Source organism: Chlorocebus sabaeus, chromosome 23, assembly GCF_047675955.1.
Source record: "Chlorocebus sabaeus isolate Y175 chromosome 23, mChlSab1.0.hap1, whole genome shotgun sequence".
Taxonomy (NCBI): domain Eukaryota; kingdom Metazoa; phylum Chordata; class Mammalia; order Primates; family Cercopithecidae; genus Chlorocebus; species Chlorocebus sabaeus.
Genome location: NC_132926.1, coordinates 13645079 through 13664221, shown reverse-complemented (window position 1 = coordinate 13664221; position 19143 = coordinate 13645079). Strand labels below are relative to the sequence as shown.

At 49.0% G+C, this 19143-nt stretch overlaps 1 protein-coding gene across 1 annotated transcript in view; it reads right to left on the bottom strand.

The window, feature by feature from the left end:
- SLIT3 (slit guidance ligand 3) overlaps positions 1-19143 on the bottom strand; it is a 637958-nt gene that overhangs the window by 91786 nt on the left and 527029 nt on the right. Inside the window, exons 14-16 of the mRNA XM_008015258.3 lie at positions 18009-18172; positions 7435-7585; positions 6020-6094 (exon numbers count right to left, since the gene is read on the bottom strand). Coding sequence (XP_008013449.3) covers positions 6020-6094; positions 7435-7585; positions 18009-18172 — 390 coding nt within the window. The remainder of the gene's footprint in view (positions 1-6019; positions 6095-7434; positions 7586-18008; positions 18173-19143) is intronic.

Sequence of the window (19143 nt, the reverse complement as noted above, 5' to 3'; positions counted from 1 at the left end):
CCAGAGGCTGGGAAGGTTAAGGGGAGATGAAGAGAGGTTGGTTAATGGGGAGCTAAAAGGAATAAGTTCTAGTGTTTGATAGGGTGACAGTCACAGTAGGCAATAATATATATTTCAAAATAGCTAGAAGATTTGAAATACTTCCAACACAAAGAAATGATAAATGTTAGAAGTGACGGATATCCTAAATCTCCTATTTGATCACTGTACATTGCATGCATGTATCAAAATATCACGTATCCCATAAATAGGTACAATTGTTATGTATCAATTTAAAAAAGTAGACTGGATGGGATTTGAAGTTTTTTTCTGTGGAATTGTCTTTTCAATGCCCTGGGGGACTAACAGAGTTAAAATAGTGGCTCTCAAACTTATTTTCTCTCTTCATTAGAGATTCTCGCTAAGCACTAATTTTCAAGAGGAAGGCAGGAGAAAAATATAAAGCATGCCCCCAACTCCTTAGGACTAGGGCATTTGTGGAACTTCTAGCTTTCTCACCAGTTAAGGATCCCTGATACAAATGAATAGGTGCTTTCCAGTTACTACTTGTTGACCACTCCTTATGTAGGCACCTCATGAGGGATCTAACCAACACAACCACATCAAACCCTGAAAACAATGGCTGTCAGACTGATTTATTAATTTATTATTATTGTTCCATTTTATGGATGATGGGACTGAGGTTCAGAGAGATTAACTAACTTGCTCGCAGTCACGCAGCTGACAGAACTGGGATTTGAAGCCAGGTTTTCTGGCATATCAAATGTACTCCATTTAACCTTTTTTTTCATAAGTAAGTATTTCTTTGGCTATGTGGATATTACTTCTTTGCAAAATTCAAGATTTTGGATATTGTATTTGCTTAAAGTGAGCTTGGTCCTATCAAGCCCTCAGTGCTGCCATTTCTTTCTTTTCTTTTTTTTTTTTTGAGATGGAGTTTTGCTCTTGTCGCCCAGGCTGGAGTGCAATGGCGCAATCTCGGCTCACTGCAACCTCTGTCCCCGGGTTCAAGTGATTCTCCTGCCTCAGCCTCCTGAGTAGCTGGGATTACAGGTGCCTGCCACCACACTCTGCTAATTTTTTGTATTTTTAGTAGAGATGGGGTCTTGCCATGTTGGTCAGGCTGGTCTCGAACTCCAGACCTCAGGTGATCCACCCACCTCGGCCTCCCAAATTGCTGGGATTACAGGCATGAGCCACCGTGCCTGGCTGGTGCTGCCATTTCTGAGTCTGCCCCTGAGGTCTGAAAGCAGCCCTTCCGCCCGAGGCTGCATGCTGACATCCTGCACAGACCTCACGAGAGATCAGAAGAGCAAGCAGATGCTGCAGAGCCATTAGCACCGCGAGTTCCCAGTTCTCCCTAGCAGGGTTGCTGGGGGCTTCTGTGGACCATCAAAATGCCCGGCCCTGGAAAGCATCCCTGGCCAGATGGATGAGCTGAAGGTGATGACAGTGTTTATACTAGCTCAGGGGAGAGTCCAGCCTCCCAAGCAGACAGCCTATTCAGAGCCTTGCATGGGGAACCATCTTCTGCAAACAAGGAAATCACAGGTGGAGGTGGAGCCCGTGAACTCATAGAGCACACGAAAGCTGGTAGAATTGGCGGGCTCAGAGATAGACTAGGACCATTTTACTGCTGAAGATACTGAGCCGCAGAGCAGGAAGGCACTGCTCCAGGTCCCAGAGCACCGGAAGGGGATCTGGGACCACACACACCAAGTCCCTGGTCTGCGCTCTGGGCAGACCCACAGCGATGCCGGGGGTGAGGCTTCCCTTAGGGACTGACTTGCAGCAAGTGACAGAGCTGGGGGCTCAATGCAGGCCGCCTTCCCTCTTCCCAAGGAGGGACCAGGCCCCAGGGCAAGGCCATGCCTGCACTTGTGGCCAGGTGTGGAGGAAACAGTTGGTGCCTTGGTTCCCTCCCTGCTCCTCGGCATGACCCCGTTCTCCTTCTCTCCTTTCCATCCTGCCAGGAAAACAGGAGTGAGCATTCCCAGCATCCCTCGCCCAAGGTCTGAGACAGCAGACTCACAGACTGGATTTCCACTCCCTGCCTGGCTCTCCTTTAACTTGGCCAGTTTTCTTATAAATCCTGGTAGCCCTGGTCTGGGATAACCCAGGAATGAAGGTAATGCACTGGGGAGACTGCAAATTACCTCCAAATTAGACGCGGGAGGAGAGATAAAGGCTCTCCAGCAGCTGTAACTCACCCGAATGCCAGAGGAGAAGGCTTTTGCTCCAGAGAGTTGAGCTTCTTGCGGGGGTTAAAATACAAGGGATGGGCAATGAAGATGAGTTAAAGCAGCTATGAAGTGGGAGGGTTCCCATTTCCTGACATCTGTTTCTTTAAATGAGCAAAATTAACATCACATTACTGTAAGGTTTGTGAATTGGATTTCCTCAGGCTGGGAGAATGGAAAACAGAAGGAGAGTAAAAAAGAGGGGGATAGAATTTTCCAGAAGAGCTGGCTGCTGCCGTCTCTCCATCCATCAAAGCACCGCTCACAACTACAGGCAGCAGTAGCTGAAGGACAGAAAGTGCAGCTTGGGGCAAGCACTCCAGAAACAAAACAAATGCACGGAGGTTTTCTAAGAGCCCTATCACAGTCTCAGAGCAGTATCTTACTGATGATGACGCAAGTCCCAGGAAACCACAAAATGCAAAGCCAGGGCCACCCAGGGGGCCTCTCTCCATCTTCGCGTTAGTCCAGAGCCCCTGAGGGTTTCTTGGTGAGGGTTAAGTGCATTCTGTACAGATTCCTAATCTGTACTGTCTGGCACAGGGTAAAGTGTTTAATTTGTGCTCACTGCTAGCTATTATTATTATTTTTATGGCCTTGCATGCAGACACGTTCCATATTTGTGCTACTCCCAGGCTCCTGAAAGTGTCTGGGTGTGCAACCCCTGTTTTAAATATATAACCAGCTACTCTGGGTCACTCAACTCAGATGCCCTCTCTTGTCTTTCCACACCCAGTCTCCCCAGTACCACAGCCATGTCTTTCATCTTTATTGCCTCATATTTCTGATCCTCATAATAACTTATAAGGAAGATAGATTTATTCCTATTATGTAAATGATGAAACTAAGGCTCAGAAAGGCTAAGGACATTCCTAGTGTCACATAGCTGGGAAGGGCAGAGCTGAACTCAGAACGCACACAGGCTTGTCTGCCCATTTTCCCTCCACACCTGGACTTGTGACAGCTCCTGAGAAGAGGAAACATTCGGCAGCCCTCACCTTTATTCCAACATGGCAAGTACTGGGATGAGCTGAGTGACATCTGTCCCTTTTGATGAGATCTAGGCCCACACTTTTCCAGAGACCTCACCACTCCCTTTTGTTGCTTGGTTGCTGATGCTGGGAGTTCGTTGACACTTATTATGTGTTTGTGCTGTTGTTTTCTCGGGCGCACAGAAATATTCCCTATACTCATGTTCCTATCAAAACTGGGAGGATGAAAGGCTCAAAGTGCTTGAGTTTCACCTCAAATGGGAGAGTACATATTTCTTCACAGAAGCAAACACTAGCAGATCCTGTTCAGTAGATAAGCTGGCACTTGGCCAGCTTGATTCATCTTAATATCTGCTCACGCCCATAGGCCTGTAAGTTTCTGTCTTCAGGTTAAAAACGAAGTGTGCGTTTCTCTGGGTTGAAATAAAAAGAATCATTCCTGCCAGGTGATGGCTGATGCTTGTGTTGGGACCCTGAAGCTAGTGGGGCACTGGACCCCAGTGACAGCCATGATCCTCACCCAAGTGTGCCCTCTCTCAGCCGGCCCCCCAACATGCTCTCCACTGCTCCCCGTTACAGAGCAGTCGCCGGAGCCATGACCAAGGTGGTGGCTGCAGGCAGGGAGTGAGGGAGGGCGGGAGGGAAGCGATCTGAGTAGCACCAGTGAGATCCAGATGCTGCCCAGGGCCTGTAAGGCCTCTGTCCTATTTGTCGGCAGGGAACGCATGGGTGGGAGCACGGGGAGCAAGAAAGAAACAAGGTGGTACAGTCCACTCTCTTTATAGGCAAGCATCCCTAACCAGAGTGTCCAAAACTTTTTGAGGGCTCATATGATGCCACAAGTAGAAAATTCCACACCTGACACCTTTGCTTTCTGAAGGTTCAATGCGCATTAACTTTGTTTCATGCTCAAAATTACTAAAAATATCGCATAGCTACCTTCAGGCAGGCTGTGTTTACGGTGTATATGAAACGTAAGCGAATTTCGTGTTTAGACTTGCCCACTAGCCTCATGACATCTCATTGGGTACACGCAAACATTCCCAAATCCAAAAATATCTGAAATCTGAAACACTTCTGACCCCACGCATTTCAGATAAGGGACACTGAAGCCGCACTCGCAGTAGTTATGTTGTACACAGTTGCTGGGAACACTGCATTAGTGAATACCAAAGCGTTGCTCTTTGGGGAAATACAAGTTTAGGGTCCTGTGAGCCTCTGGTCTCCACATTTTAATCAACCTATCAACATATAACCTTATTATATGTGTGCTTCTGTTTAAAGATACCTTATTTCACACATACGGCTGATCCATAACGTTGAACTCATGACCAGCAGCACTATAACTCAAGCTCTCAGGCACATGTCCTCTGGAAGACACATCACGGCCTTTGCACGCTTAGGATGGCTAGACGGCCCTTTAGCACTGTGTCTGGGGGGCGCATTTTAAACAGCAAAATCACCAACAAAAACCTCAAACATGCAAAACACATGGCACTGAATATAATGCAAAAGGACGCTGGCTGACAGCATGAGAGGTGACAGAAGAAGGCAGAGCGTGGCCTCACTTGACCCCAGTTGGGAACATGGGTGTAGGTGACTCCGTTTTTTTTTTTTTTTTTTGCTGTTCTGTGCATGCCCGAGAATGACAAAGGCATGGAGAGTCTTGACTTTGGACTTACACAAATTTTAGCGAATTCTCAAATATGGAATCCATGAATCATGAGGATGGACTTATTTCCCTGGTTTTCACGGCAGACCTGAACTCCGGGGCCAGCAGGCATGAAGTTTGGGGTGGGGGAAGGGAGAGGGGCTAAAGAGAAGAGTGCCCGCCTGGGGATGAGATGGTAAAGAGCCTCCCCTTCTGTGCTGCTACCTCTGCTGGGGGGCCCGGAAGGGAAGACGAGGAGAAGCAAGCCAGCCTCACACTAGCATGATTGCAGGTGGACCCAAGTCTGAATGCCAGCTCTGGGACCCGTTAGCTGTGTGGTCTTAGAGAAGTCACAGAAACTTTTTGAGCCTTGGCTTCCTCACCTGCACAAAGGGGACTGTGAAGCCAGCGCTGGACGGGTGGGTGAAGACTCAGTGAGACAATGCGTGTGAGGCAGGCAGCATGGTCCCTAGCTCAGGACAAGGACTCTACTGGTCCACCAACATCATTCTCATTACCTTTATGACTAGGCCCAAGCCTAGTCAGGGTTAGGCAGGGAGAGGGTTAGGATGATGTGCATCTCTGGCAGTGGAGAAGCCAATATAGGTGTGCAGGCCCTTGCCTAGGCCAAGGCACGGTCAGACCCACGAACTCCTAGACGGAAACCCATTGTGGGAAGCTGCTGGCATGTTCACTCTGATGTGTATCAGTGATGCGGGGTCTTTTGATTCCATTTGAAAACAGACATCTAACTGTCACCACACAAAAATCGCCAAATAGCATAGACCTTAGACACCTGTGCCACATCACTAGTCCTTACCTGAGTCCTACACACTAGCCCTGGGGTAGCTGTTGGATGGGGTGTAGGGGTGGGGTGAGCAGAGGGTCCAGGGTGGGGTCAGGGATGGTATGGAATGCTTGCTCTGTATAACACTCAACTAAAACCATGAAGCATCACTTTGGTCTGTGTCTATGTGTCTTGTTTCCTAACAGAGGCCACAGCGGGGCTGAGGAGGAGGCTGGGAGGGGCTGGAGCAGAGGCTGGGGGAGAGGCCGGTTCCCTGGTTCCTCTTGTCTAGAACACAGGCTCTGGCTAGAGAACAGAGGCTGCTGCCAAGTTCCTGAAGTTGACTTACATTTTCCGCAGGTTGGGCAACTTCTTGAAGATGCCAGTGGCCTCCAGAACAGATATCTCATTGTCATTCAGTCGCCTGTGTAGGAAGCAAGAAGATGAGTCACAGGTTAACTGTGGACAGGGCCCCTCCTGGCACTCCCCATGGCTTTGGGTGCACTGGCGCCTGAACCTCACACCCAGTGAAGGTCCACAGAGCCATTGGAAGCTTTGACATCAGTCCCATCGACAGAGGGGCCCAGCAGCTGGGGGAGGCATATGCAGTGCTGCTTCCTCCTTCTCCTGGAGGAAGTCTCCTTTGGCTGGGGTGTAGGGGACTTTCTGAGTACTCCGTGTGGGCATGCGTTGTTTTCAGCACCCATCAATTACCAAGTATCTGTTTTCATTTTGTGGACATATCAATGACAACTTAAAATCCCCAGGAAGGCTTCTCCAGGGTCTCCCAATCCTCCAAGCCCTTCAGTTCCTCCCTAAGTACTTCCCTCTACCTGGAGCAGCTCGGGAACTTCACAGGTGTTCAGGGAGAGCAGCAGGGCAGGGAAAGGGGCCTTGCTGTTTCCTCTGATGACTTGTGAAGTTAGAGAGGACAACAACAATAAGAATAATGAAGACCACAACCACTCATCCGGGGCTTACTCTGTGCCAGGATTCAAGATGAGTTCCACGCTTGCATTCTCTTTCTTGGTCTCCCCAGCCACCCTAGGAGGTAGGCATTAATTATCTCCCCCATTTGACAGCTAAGAAACTGAGTCTCAGGTCCGAGGAGCAAATGGCCTAATCTTAGGAAGCCTGCCAGAGTCAGGTGTCAGCCCCACGTCTGTCGGTCCCCACATGCTGTGCTTTTGTCCTCCACGAGGCTGTAACTTTTAAAAATTTTTTTTAATTAAATTTTTTTTTTTTGTTTCAGAGACCAGGTCTGACTCTGTGGCCCAGGCTGGAGTGTACTGGTATGATCATAGCTCACTGCAGCCTCAAATTCCTAGACTCATGTGATTCTCCTGCCTCAGCCTCTCCAATAGCTGAGACATGGCTCATTGGAGGCTCAGATATATTTAATCATTCTAGTTGTTTTCTCACTTCGCTACAATTCTTTATTTAGCACCCAACTTTCTGGTTTTACTGTAAGCTCCATAAGGGCTGGCAGGGACTACCTGCTCTGCTCTGTTGTAGAAACTGGTGGGCTTAGCATGATGCTGGCTCACAGGGGGTGTTCAGAAAATATGTGTAGAATGAACATTTGCAAGCAAGCTGTCCACAGGAGATGCCTGGGTATCTACCTTCAGACCAGTATGGGAAAGACAGCCAAGCAGCACATGACTGAGCCAGGAAGGGGTCACCTCCAGGAGACCCTGCCCACGCTGGCTCCAGGTGGCTGGTGTGTGGGGAGGAGTAGTGAGTTCATGCCGAAGTTGGACTTACAGGTCGGTGACATATTCAGGGAGGTGGCTTGGGATGCGGGCCAGCTTCTGGTTGGAGCAGTCCACAATAGTGCCCTCGCAGCGGCACTTCTCGGGGCACACGAGGTCCATGAAGCACTCACTGCTGAACCTGCTGCGGTAATCCTCGGAGCCTGGGAGGGGCCAAAGAGGGGACGTCAGTGTCACCCAAGTTCCATGCAGAGCCCCAGGTTGTGGGTAGTGGGGGTGGGGGACAGAGATGGGCGAATGAGTTGGGGGGTGTTAGGGGTCAATTAACAGACATGGCATCGCCTTTGCTATATGGGCACCTTGCTGGTGCTTTCTCTGCCCCCAGCCTTACTGCCTCCTTCCCATGGATCTTTGTTATTCATCACCATCCTCAGGGAGACCAGGCTCAAGATCTGTGGGCCCTTATGCTTTTGGGGGTGACAGATCTTTTTGAGAAGCTGATGAGTTATGAATGTTCTCCTTGGGGAGGTGATCCTTGGTGCAGGTGTACAGAATTCAGTCTACAATTTCGGGGAGGGGGCGCTACCTGCTCCACGACTCCTATCATTCATGGACCCTCTAAATGTTCATGAAAATCCAAATTACAAGATTTTGATGATGCTTTGATGGGGACTATGCCAGGGGGAGGGACAAATTATGGGAAGGGGTTGCAAACTCAGGGGCCTTTATTACCCCAGCAGGTAATAAAATGAGTACAGGCCAAGCATTCGGCAACAAATGACCATCGACACTTGGCTGTAAGATTGGGAAGACAACAATGAGGGCTGGGAACCTGGGGAATTGGAGCCCCAGCCTTAACGCTTGGAAATTTGGCTCAGAGTTGCCTGATGTTGCTTTGTTTTTGTTTTTTAAAAAGAGAATCCATATAAACAATATTGGTAATAAATTCCAATTTAAAATACTGTGAAGATGAGCAAAATGTATCTGAGGGTCAGATTTGGCCTCTTTTTCAGAGCACATTCTATGTAACTATAGTGAAAGGCGAGTTCCGATGAGCTAAAAGTTGGTGCTGAGATTTGCTTTTCTGAAAAGGAATTTCTCCCAAAGTTGCACAGTAATGGTAACAGGACCGACAACGTGGTGTCTCTGAGAGATGCCTCGGGGAGTTGCCTCAGTGATCACAAAGGATCCCTGGGCACCTGGGAAAACTTCAGTGAGACCTTGAATCATGCTGGTGGGAACTGAGGGAGCTCTGGTTCTCCCACCAGACATAAGCTTATTGATGGGGCCGGGTTTCCTTCATCCTTTCACCCTCAACATTTCACTAGCACAATGCGAGGCACAAAACAAGAGATGGGTCCACATTTGTCCAATACACAAGTGGGGTGTCATGAGTAACTGCGTGTCCTCTACATGAGTATTGGGAAGTGTTTCCGAGAATGTGAACATTATTTGTTTGCTCCACTAGGTGAGGCAACTTGGTGATTTTATTTGCATTAGGAGCATTAGCTTTTCATGGATTTTAGCAGAAGGGAGCACAGGCTTGTTCAGGCCTTGGCAACTTACTAGTCTCAGTCTCTCTCCATGTAAAATGGGAACCAAATAACTGCCTTTATCTTCTAGGAGCTGTTGCGCAGATGAAAATAAGATTAAGGAGGTGGAGAACCTCAGGAGTTGTAGGGATGCTTGTGACTCTAGCACTTTTTTTTTTTTTTTTTCCTATAACCTGGCAGAATATTTGGCAGCTCAGAGGCTGTGAAAACATGAGTGTAGCTAGCAGTAACAGTGGCCATTTACTGAACATATACTGAGCTGGACACTATTCTTCCCATATCAAATGAATGATCTCATTTAATCCTTGCAACACTCTGAGGTTAGGATAACTCTATTTTATAGGCAAGGAAACTGAGGCCCACAGGTCACTCAGTCTGGGCAGGCTGCTGCCTGGCTCCACGTGGTTAACATGTTTTGCTGCAGACGTGCTGCTCCCCAAAGGTTTTCCCAGGTCCCTGTAGGAATGATCATATAGCCAGACTTGGTGCAGGTGGATTGAATGGGGTATTTTTCCACAGTGGGCTATGGTGGGGCAGGACACAGATCTCTTCCACCCTCTTAGTCGTGCACACCTCGTATGATAGCCCTGTGGTAATTACTGACTGAGAATGAACTTGGTGGGTCTCTGATTCTGAAGTGATACTACCTACCTAAGACAGGGAGTCAGAAGCCTACACCTGTCCTCCTTTCCTTCTCTGCTCTCTCTCCATCCCCGTTCCTCCATCTCCTCTTCTACCTCTAGGCTTGTGTAAGCAAAATCTGTGGACACATCCCCACAGTTATTCGAGTGGCTTCCTGGTTCAATGTATTATGTAAATCTCCTGCCCTTGGCTTGCCAGCTTCGTTCCACTTGGTAACCCTGACCTGCACCATTTTCTTCCAGACCCATCAGCATGCCGAGTCCTGGGCAAATTTCATTTTGCAAACCCTGTTAGATGACTACCTTCTCTTGTCCTCTGCACCAGTGGATCCACAGAGTGATGGCACGAAGGGGCATTACACACACACACAGAGATTTTTCCTTCACAACGTGTCTATATTGGGATCCTTGTAAAGCGAAGGAACCCTGACTGCTGATTAAAGGCAGGAAGACAGGAGGAAGCACGGTTTGCTCTTCAAGGCGATGAGCCTGAAGGCGTGCACCGGCTGGGCTGTGGCTGGGGACAGCCGCCTATTAAATGCATTTTCATTTTAATCAAGGTGAGAGCAGCCTGTAGTTAGCAGGAATCGCTCTCAGTAGTATAGTTAGATTATAACTGGTGGACCTCTGCAATGGAGCCGCTGACCCATTTTAATGAAATGATTTTGCAATTAGATTCGATGGACTAATGTGTTCTTTCCAGCATTTTTCCCCCTGCTGTTTTTGTTATTGCCCTGGTTTGTAATAACAAGGGGGTCGGAATGTGATATTTTATAGAAGTGGGAGCCAGAAATGTTAATAACGGCGTATGTACATAACCGAAAAACTTTGTTCCCCAGTCAGAGCCAGCCCGAAATGCCATCTCCATCACTTCATATTTCATTACCGAAACTACCCAGGGTTTCTCGGAGCCATTTGTTATGCCTAATGCTCATAACTACCCAAAAGTATTTTTAACTTTTCCAGAGCTTTAAAAGTCAATTTCAATCTCAATGCATATTTGTCACTGCCAGAAATACTTAGTAGTAGAGGACCAACTGCAATAGGCTGTTGCTTCTTCTCTTTGGGGTGAGTTCAGACAGAAGGGATCCCAGAAGATTTGAAGAAGGGCCATAAAACTCAACCTCGCTGAAACCGGCCTTGGAAGAGCTGATGTCATCTGGCGTCTTGCCTGCTCCTGCCCCTGGAGCCCTCCTCCCCTTTCGCGGGCAGCTCAGAACAACGACACTTGGTATGTGATCACAGACAAGCTTTAATAGTCGGGGGCTGGGGGTAGGAGGTGGAAATTCATAGCAACACAATTTTATTATACATCCCTGCCCTACAGCCACTTCCCAGGAGGAATACTTGTCACATTTGGATGACCAGGGGTGTGGGACAGGTAGGGAGCCACGCTCCCATGCTTTGAATGGACTTGGCTGGGCTGGGATCAGAGGCCAGCACCAGGTCCAGGATGGCTGCTGCCATCAACAGTATGCATTTTGTATCATCCTTTGGGCAGCCAGTTTGCTAACTGGGAGTCATAAATTCATTGTTATCTGATCATCATGACCTTGCTAACTCACATGTCCAGAGCACTCCTCCCTTATTCCCAATATCCCTAAGATGAGGGGAATAAAGGAAAGGAGGAAAGAAGCAGAAAGAGGAATTGGGGGGAGCATAAGGCCTGTCAGGCCTCATCAGCTTGAAAAGACAGTGACGTGAATAAGCAAAGGGTCATAAGTGATGAATGATTCAAGAGAACACTGCCAGGCACACAGACATCCACTCATGGGCAAGGCTGGGGGACCAGCTGCCAGTGGCTGGAAGATGCCAACTGTTTTACTAGGAGTTTGGTCACCAGTTGGGCAGGGAGCTGTCCTAGTAAGCTATCCCCATTGGAGTCTATTACGAGTGCAGCCATCTGCCTGAAAACAGAGGGAAATACCCACGGTCTGAGGCTGGCACTGCCTCATCACAGCCTGTGGCTGTGGGGCCAGTAAAGCACTGATGGAAGGGCACCATTATGGACCCACTCCCAGAGGCCTGGTCCCAGCCACGTTGGGGGCAGTGCCGAGGGCCTCAGAATGCCCCTCTCTGTGAGGTGGGAAAGAGAACTTCTCCAGGCTCAAGGATTTGCTCTGTGTTAAAGGGGATCTTTGTATGTCCATGCTGGAGAGGAAGAGCCATTTGAATAATGCTTGCTTACTCAAGTTCTTTCTACTAACGGATGAAAGTCTGAAAGGGAGAGTTTAAGCAAATTTCAAGTCCCTATCAAATCGAGGTTTTTAAATTTTCTAATTCAAGGGAATGGGGTTGTCCACAGCTGGGAAGGTGGGTATTACAGCAGTACAGTGCAGCCACTCTGGAGTCAGATGTCCCAGGGTAAGTTAGTTAACCTCTCTGAGCCTCAATATCCTCACCTGTAAAATGGGACTTTAGATTTTGTGAACATGAAACAAGGTAATAATGTGGAACAGTTCACTGCCTGGCCTATAGCAAGCACTCAATGTTAAAAAATTACTCAGCAATGGTTGGGCTCCTGGTTCTGAGGGGTAACCTCAGATAGAGGCAGTAATAAGAGTCACACCTCATGATGGGGGCCCAGGGCTCAGCTTCTAGTTCTGAGCTGGGCTAAGGTTCCCACCTTAGCTCTCTCTTGCAGGATAGGACAAAGACTCCAGGATAGGAATGAACAACACAATCTTCTGGTTACACTGCGTCTAGGATTATCAAGAAACAAGCAAAATAAGAGGTACCAAGATCCCTCTCTTTATTATCAGAGATAGCAGGTTTCCACATCCACACATACTCCCCTCCCCTGAAACAGAAATAGCACCAGGTGAGGAGCCCAGCACCTCCATGTTAACTGTGCTTTGAAGGTCACAGAAACACACTGGACTTTAGGTTTCATGGGGTTCAGGGACAGCATTTTCATAAAACATGGGAGTGAGGTTCAGAAGGAACCTCAGGTTAAACCCAAAGTCTCAGACTCACATGAGTTTCACCCATTCTCAAGCTCACATTCCTTTCAAATAAAGTGAATACCAATAAAGGTGGTGGTGGGAGGGGCAGGGGGTCACAAGTAGTAGTAATTCCCCTTTGGGTTAGCTGCCACTTGGAAAAATGACCTTGGGTTGGGACTCTCCCATGAAACCATGGGGCATATGCCTTGGGTATACTCATTCCTTTCCAATGGAAGAAGAGACACAGTAGTTTCTGAGCTTGAACCTAGTTATTACTCCTTGTCTGGCATCTAGACTAGATTTGGGGGAGGGTGACTCCATTTTGTGAAAGAGATGTGGATACAGATCTTAGCTGGGCCCCATGGTGCTTCTCCAGACCCATTTCACACTGTATCTGCATCCTTTGAGACTCCTACCCTCCTGCCCTTGGTGAGTTGAGACTGGGAGAGGTGGGTCTGGCAGGTGGTGGGCTGCGGTGCTCCAGAGCAGAGGAGAGGTGTCCAGCGGTGGTGGCGGCGGTGGCGGGCCATGCTGCAGGAGAGCACGGTGCTTTCCGCGGTGCTTGACAGAACCATGTTCCGTTTCCATCGTTCCACCACATGGTTAGATCAAGCACAAAGGAAAGCCCCGCAGCGACTGGTCAGAGTCAAGGTCAGGAAGCAGCGTCAGAGAGAGGACAGGAGCGCTCAGAGGAAGCAGCGTGGAGAAGCGGAAGCCGGAGCAGGCCCCCACTGAGCGTGATTAGTATCAGGAGTGGGGTTCCACTGGAACACTTCCGAAGATAGCAGCCCTGCTGCCCTTGTGCCCCACCCCAGGGGAGACACAGTAGGAAGGGAGAAGAACAGGAGGCAAATCACTGGATGCCCATACTCAGGAGCTTCAGGGCAGCATGGTTCCTTCCCAAGGAAAGAAAGAACACTCAGACATCTGTGATCCTATCACATGCCTGAATTGAGCCTCTAAACTGTAGTCACACCAGTTGGTCTGACAAGACATTAAACTTAGCAAAGCATCTTCTGCATGCTTTACAACATAGGCCCAATTCCCCAACAGCTGAGTGGTTCCACCACAGTCGTTCTAGTCCCTTAAATCAAGAGACAATCCACAGTTCCCAATGGTCTAGCAAACCTTCAATGCTCTTCTTTAGGAAAAAGCCCCCTTTGACATTCCACAATTCAGGAGTCTCCTTGATATCCTTTGGGGTCACCAGAAATGCTCTGGCTGATAGATACTTATCCCAGATCATTTGAGGTTTAATAGAGGAGTAGTGTGGTGTCAAAAGAAAATACATCTCGGCCGGGCGCGGTGGCTCAAGCCTGTAATCCCAGCACTTTGGGAGGTCGAGACGGGCGGCTCACGAGGTCAGGAGATCGAGACCAGCCTGGCTAACATGGTGAAACCCCGTCTCTACTAAAAAATACAAAAAAAACTAGCCGGGCGAGGTGGCGGGCGCCTGTAGTCCCAGCTACTCGGGAGGCTGAGGCAGGAGAATGGCGTAAACCCGGGAGGCAGAGCTTGCAGTGAGCTGAGATCCGGCCACTGCACTCCAGCCTGGGCCACAGAGCCAGACTCAGACTCCCTCTCAAAAAAAAAAAAAAAAAAAAAAAAAAAAGAAAATACATCTCTCTAGCCAGAGAGAAAGACAGGAAAACAAATGGGGCCTTAAGGTTTGGACTGAGGAACCTGCAATCACAGTTGTTGAGAACACCGACTTTCACAGAGATGGTGGCCAGTGCACCTCGTGATGAAGGGCCTCTTTCAGACTAAGAGAAGGAAGGAAAGGGAAGCCAAGGGATGAGACTGAGGGGAAGACACTGAATTCTGGGATCCTTCTTGATCTCTCCCTTGAGTGGAAATTATGGGAGTGAACAGGATGAACTAGTAACCACTGTCAGGATGCCAAGGACCCAGGTGAGGATATCCAGTTTTTATATTCCTATCTCTGATAGATCAGAGTCAGTTTCCATGCACCTGCTGACTTGGGACTTCCTCCCACTTGGCATTAGGCTGTAGATGTGCATCTTGAAGAAACCGGAGCTAAGGTCAGGTGACTGAGACCCTCCCTGCCTCACCTCTGACATGAGAACCAGTATCAACATTCTTCCACTGTGTGTTTTTGGGACTGGGCATATCCTCTAGATGGTCTCAGCATCTCGATGGTGCATAGGTTGTCTGCCATGATGGACCAGTTAGGAAGAGCCAGCCCACAGCTCTGGGTCTGGCCTCTCCTCCTTCCTAAGCTCTCCCATCACACGCACTAGAGTCAGCCACTAGAATCTGGACTCCACTCCACTTTGACACCTAGACATGCAGGGCTCTGTGAACACTGTGGTTCTGGGACTTCAAATTTGAGTTTGATTCGGACCCTGGTACCAGAGCAGGGGAAATCCATCTTGTTCCTGCAAACCCCCACCCTCACCAAGCCTTAAAATCTAATTTTCTTTCTCTTTGGTTTCTTTCTACAAAAAGAAATGGAGGGATTTGTAGGTAAATTATCAAGTTTTCACGGTATGTCCGAAGTCCTGGGTTTCAGATCTTGCCCTGAAAATAATACTCAATATCTTAGATAAGATTTTTCTGCTACGTGGACCTCAATTTACCCATCTCTAGAATAAACTGGATGGCCTCTAAGGTCTCTAAAAATTCTGTAGTTCATTGAGAGCTATCTTGCTGTTTGCCGTCTTTGGACACATTGTGTCACCACCCTCCGTACTTTTCAACAAGAGAGTTTCTTCTCACACAAAGCGGGGAGGCGTAAGGGAAGACAGACAGCACCCTACAACTGCCAAGTGCTCCTGGGGGTAGGCTTGGGGTCCCAGGCAGCCAGACGGAGCCTTTTCAGGAGGACTTAATCTGATGGTCAGATTACCCCAGACGGCAGCATCCAACCCTAAGCTGATGTTGCTGCCCAAGGCGGCGGATGCAGCTGATAGAGAGGCAGACACAGGCAGCTGGGAAACCAGACGCCCTGCCTAAGGAGGGGCAGGATGTGTTACGGAGCAGCCCTCAAATTGCCTCCTAATTACATCAGCTGTCTTTTCAATGGGGGTGCTTTTAGGAGAAAGTAAAATGCAGAGTTATTATCTGTCACATCCAGTCTGTGTCACCTGCCCCCCTTCTTTCTTCTGGAGCTTCCTGGAAACACAGAGCTTTAGATCTTTTTTTTTTTTTCCCCTCCAAGGCCAAGGCAGGTCTGGAACCCCGTGTTTCTCAAAGTCAAGGCCTTTGGAGCTCAGCAGTCATGCTTTCTTGGCAACAACATAAAATAAAAGCATATAGAGTGCTACGTGTCAGGCTCATGCTAGCTCCAAACATCTCTACTTTTTAGGAATAATCTTTCTGCTTAGCATTGGTTTTCTTTTTTTAAAAAGGTATCTTAGAGTCAATCCAAGAACCCAGCTCCTTCTCCCTGTTTCTTTTTTAAAGTGTTCAACCACCCCTCCCCCGCATAGGAAAAGCAGCCAGGATCCTGCAGGTAGGAAGATAGTGGCAGAGCTAGAGTTAGAACTAAGTTCTACTGCTTCCTAGGTCCACTTTCTATTTTCCTTTTCTCCTCCTTAGTTCTTTCTGTAGCCCCACCCCCATCTTGCCACCGCCAACCACAGTCATGCCCAGAAAATTGCCAAGACTGTGTTCCTGGGGAGACACTAGTCCTTGGATCCTGCACTCTTTCCCTGCTGTGCCATGCAGGGCCGCAATATCCATCTGGGGTCCAAGGTATTAACAGGATACTTATGAGACCAAAGGGTCAAGGTTGGCAGATAACACCCCGCCCTCCTGTGGCTCTCACTGCCCTTCTTTTTGGGTACCACTGCTTGGCAGAACTAATTAACTCAACCCTGGTCAGAAAGGGGTAGGAATAGAGGCCCAGGTCGGCGTGAGTCATGGGGAAAGGCCCTGGGGAAAGGATGATTGTGCCTTGGGTGAGATTTTTGTCCCAGAGATGTTGCTGGGCCCAGGAAGGAACCTGAGGACAGTGTTCAGGGAGTGGGTAGGGGTGGGAGCATGAGACCAGGGAAGGAAGTCATCCAAACAGCTGATTGTCCTCCCCGAATACTCCTTCTCTCCTAGATGCTGCGTGGTGTGAGGAGCCAAATGAACCTGAGGTTTAGTCCTGCCTCCGCTGTTTGCTGGCTTGTGAACTTAGAGTGCCCCTTCACCTCTAAGTCCTCAGTTCCCTCTCCCATAGAGCGAAGGGCTGTCCTACTGACTTCCGAGGACCACTGGAAGAAGCAAATCCGACTAAAAGCCCCCAGCACCACGCTCATCACAGGTGAAAGATGGCTCTTGTAAGTGACATCATTATTCTAGGGAAAGGAAGCTGGTACTAACTTTTCACAGTGCCACAAAGTCTCTGTATTATCTCCAAGCCCTCCCAAGGTATTTGTTTCTGTTAAAAAAATTTAAAGAGCTAAAGCTTATCATTCTGGAGACACGGACTAAAGAATTTGACTTAAAGGACAAGAAGATGTTGTTAAGAAGCACAAGTCTGCCCACTGGTCTTCTCCCAGTGACCTCTCCCCTCACTGGCATTCTCCCCTGGGAAGACTCGCCTGCATCTGAAGCTCCTGGGCAGGGGGAGAAGCACTGCTCTTGCTGCCGCACACACTGTGAGGGTTGGCTGTAACCCACCTCGGCACTTCGTGCCATCAGTCTCTCATCACTGGGTGCACAATGCAGTTTGGTGATTTTTTTTTTTTTTTTTTCAGTAGAAAAGGACACAGATGATAGTAATTTTTAACTGCCTGTTCATGTAGCTGTCGGGTCAACGAGAGCTACTTCTCTTTCCAAGATGGGCTGAGAATTCCCCTGCTGTTCTCCCCCACGTCCTTCCTAGGTGCAGTGAGAAGGAAGGTTTCTAGAGAGATCCTGGGCACTGAAGAACAAGGCTTTGTTTCTTCCCAAGCACGACTCTTTACTGTTCTCTCCATATTCAGAACAGAGTAGTCTGGGGTGGAGGAGCTAGTTAGTGAAATGTTTTTCGTGAACATGTGAAACCTATAATATACTGGGGCCAAAGGGCTGCACCACGGTCCGTCTCCGAAGGAAGTGGGAGGTCCCCAAGATTACACACCGTCTGTAGCCTCGCCTGAGCTATATTTATTTCTCTATTTGCCCTTTGGGGAGCACACTTTGGAAACGACAAAAATAAATCTTAGCTTGTAACAGGCACATGTGCAAAGGCCGCCCCAGCCCCACCTTCTGTTTAGCTCTTGGAGACGCACTGATGCCTGGGTTCTGTCTCCCCTGCAACCGTCTCCCCCTCCCCATGCTTTTATTGTGTGTGTATGTGTGTGTGGGTTTTATTTTAAATCCATAAGGTAATTGGTTTTCTGCAGGGCTAACTGAATTTCTCCAATTTAATTTGCAAAGATGCTCCCCAGGAACCATTACAGCGCTCGCTGTCCTCCAGATTGGATTATTGGCCTCTCTGGGGCTGCTGCATTCTGAGTCAGAAAGCGGGGCCCAGCCCCGTAACCTGATTACCTGAGCAGCGGAACTTCTTGCTCTTGATCTGGCTGATGCGCTTGTTGGCGAGTCGGCGCGGGCTGCTGCAGCGGGCCCCGCTTGTCTCAATGGGGTTGTCCTGGAGGTAGTCGGCCAGCCACTTCAAGTGGCAGTCGCACACAAATGGGTTTTGGGCTAAGTGGCTGCGAGAGGGATGGGGCTGTTAATCAGGAGTGACCCGTGGCGTCTTGCTCCACCACCACCACCCTGCCTTGCGCTGGGCCCTGGCAATCCACTGCAGGGATTGGTCTCCCGCCTCATCGCCCCAGGAGGCCTTGGGGCGTGCTACTTTCAGACAGGGCTTTCAGAGGGGGTCTGAGGCCCGCTGTCTGCAAAAGACAGTCACAGATGCAGCTAGCATCTGGTCTGGGGAATCGGTCTCCCAGCTCTTCCCACCTGGGGCAGGATCCACCACCGATCGCTTCTACTCTCACCCACGCCAATTCTGACAGGCAAAGCCAGTCGCAGGCTTAGAGTTTGCACTTAGGGTAGAATGCATTTTATTTCTCCAAGCTCAGTGATACCAGGCACATAAAGCAGCTGGCACGGCGCCTGGCATATGGTGGGTGTTCCATATATAGTAGCGGGTATTGTTGTAATTATCCTTATCATCATAAGAGCACCATGGGTCTTGCTTCCCCTGGCTCGGTAAGAAAAACCGTGAAGCACCGAACACAGTGTTTGGCACGTGGTCAGCGTCAATATATAGCAGCTGCTCTTACTGTGTCTTGGTTCCTGTCTCTGGCTACAGGGGCAACAAGCACCAGATGACTTACAGGGTCTCCAGAAGCCCCCAGGCTAATTGCAGACCTGGGCATGGGGCCGAGGTCTATGCCTGAGGCTGGAGCCATCAAAAACTGGGCTGAAATCTGTACTTGGAGGTCATCTATTTAACTGAAATATTTATGAATACCTTTAGTGCATGGAAGTGGGGAAATACTGCCCAAAGAGGAAGAGTGCCCACCTCAGAGGCTTGGTTCTGCAGGGTGGAGGGGGTTAAGGGCGGGCAGGGGTGGGCTATTTGCAGAAATGGAGTCTGCTCAGTGTACATTGACCGCAGGCGTTACAAGGGTAGCTCAGGACCTCCTCCACCTGGATTCAAAACCTGCTCCTT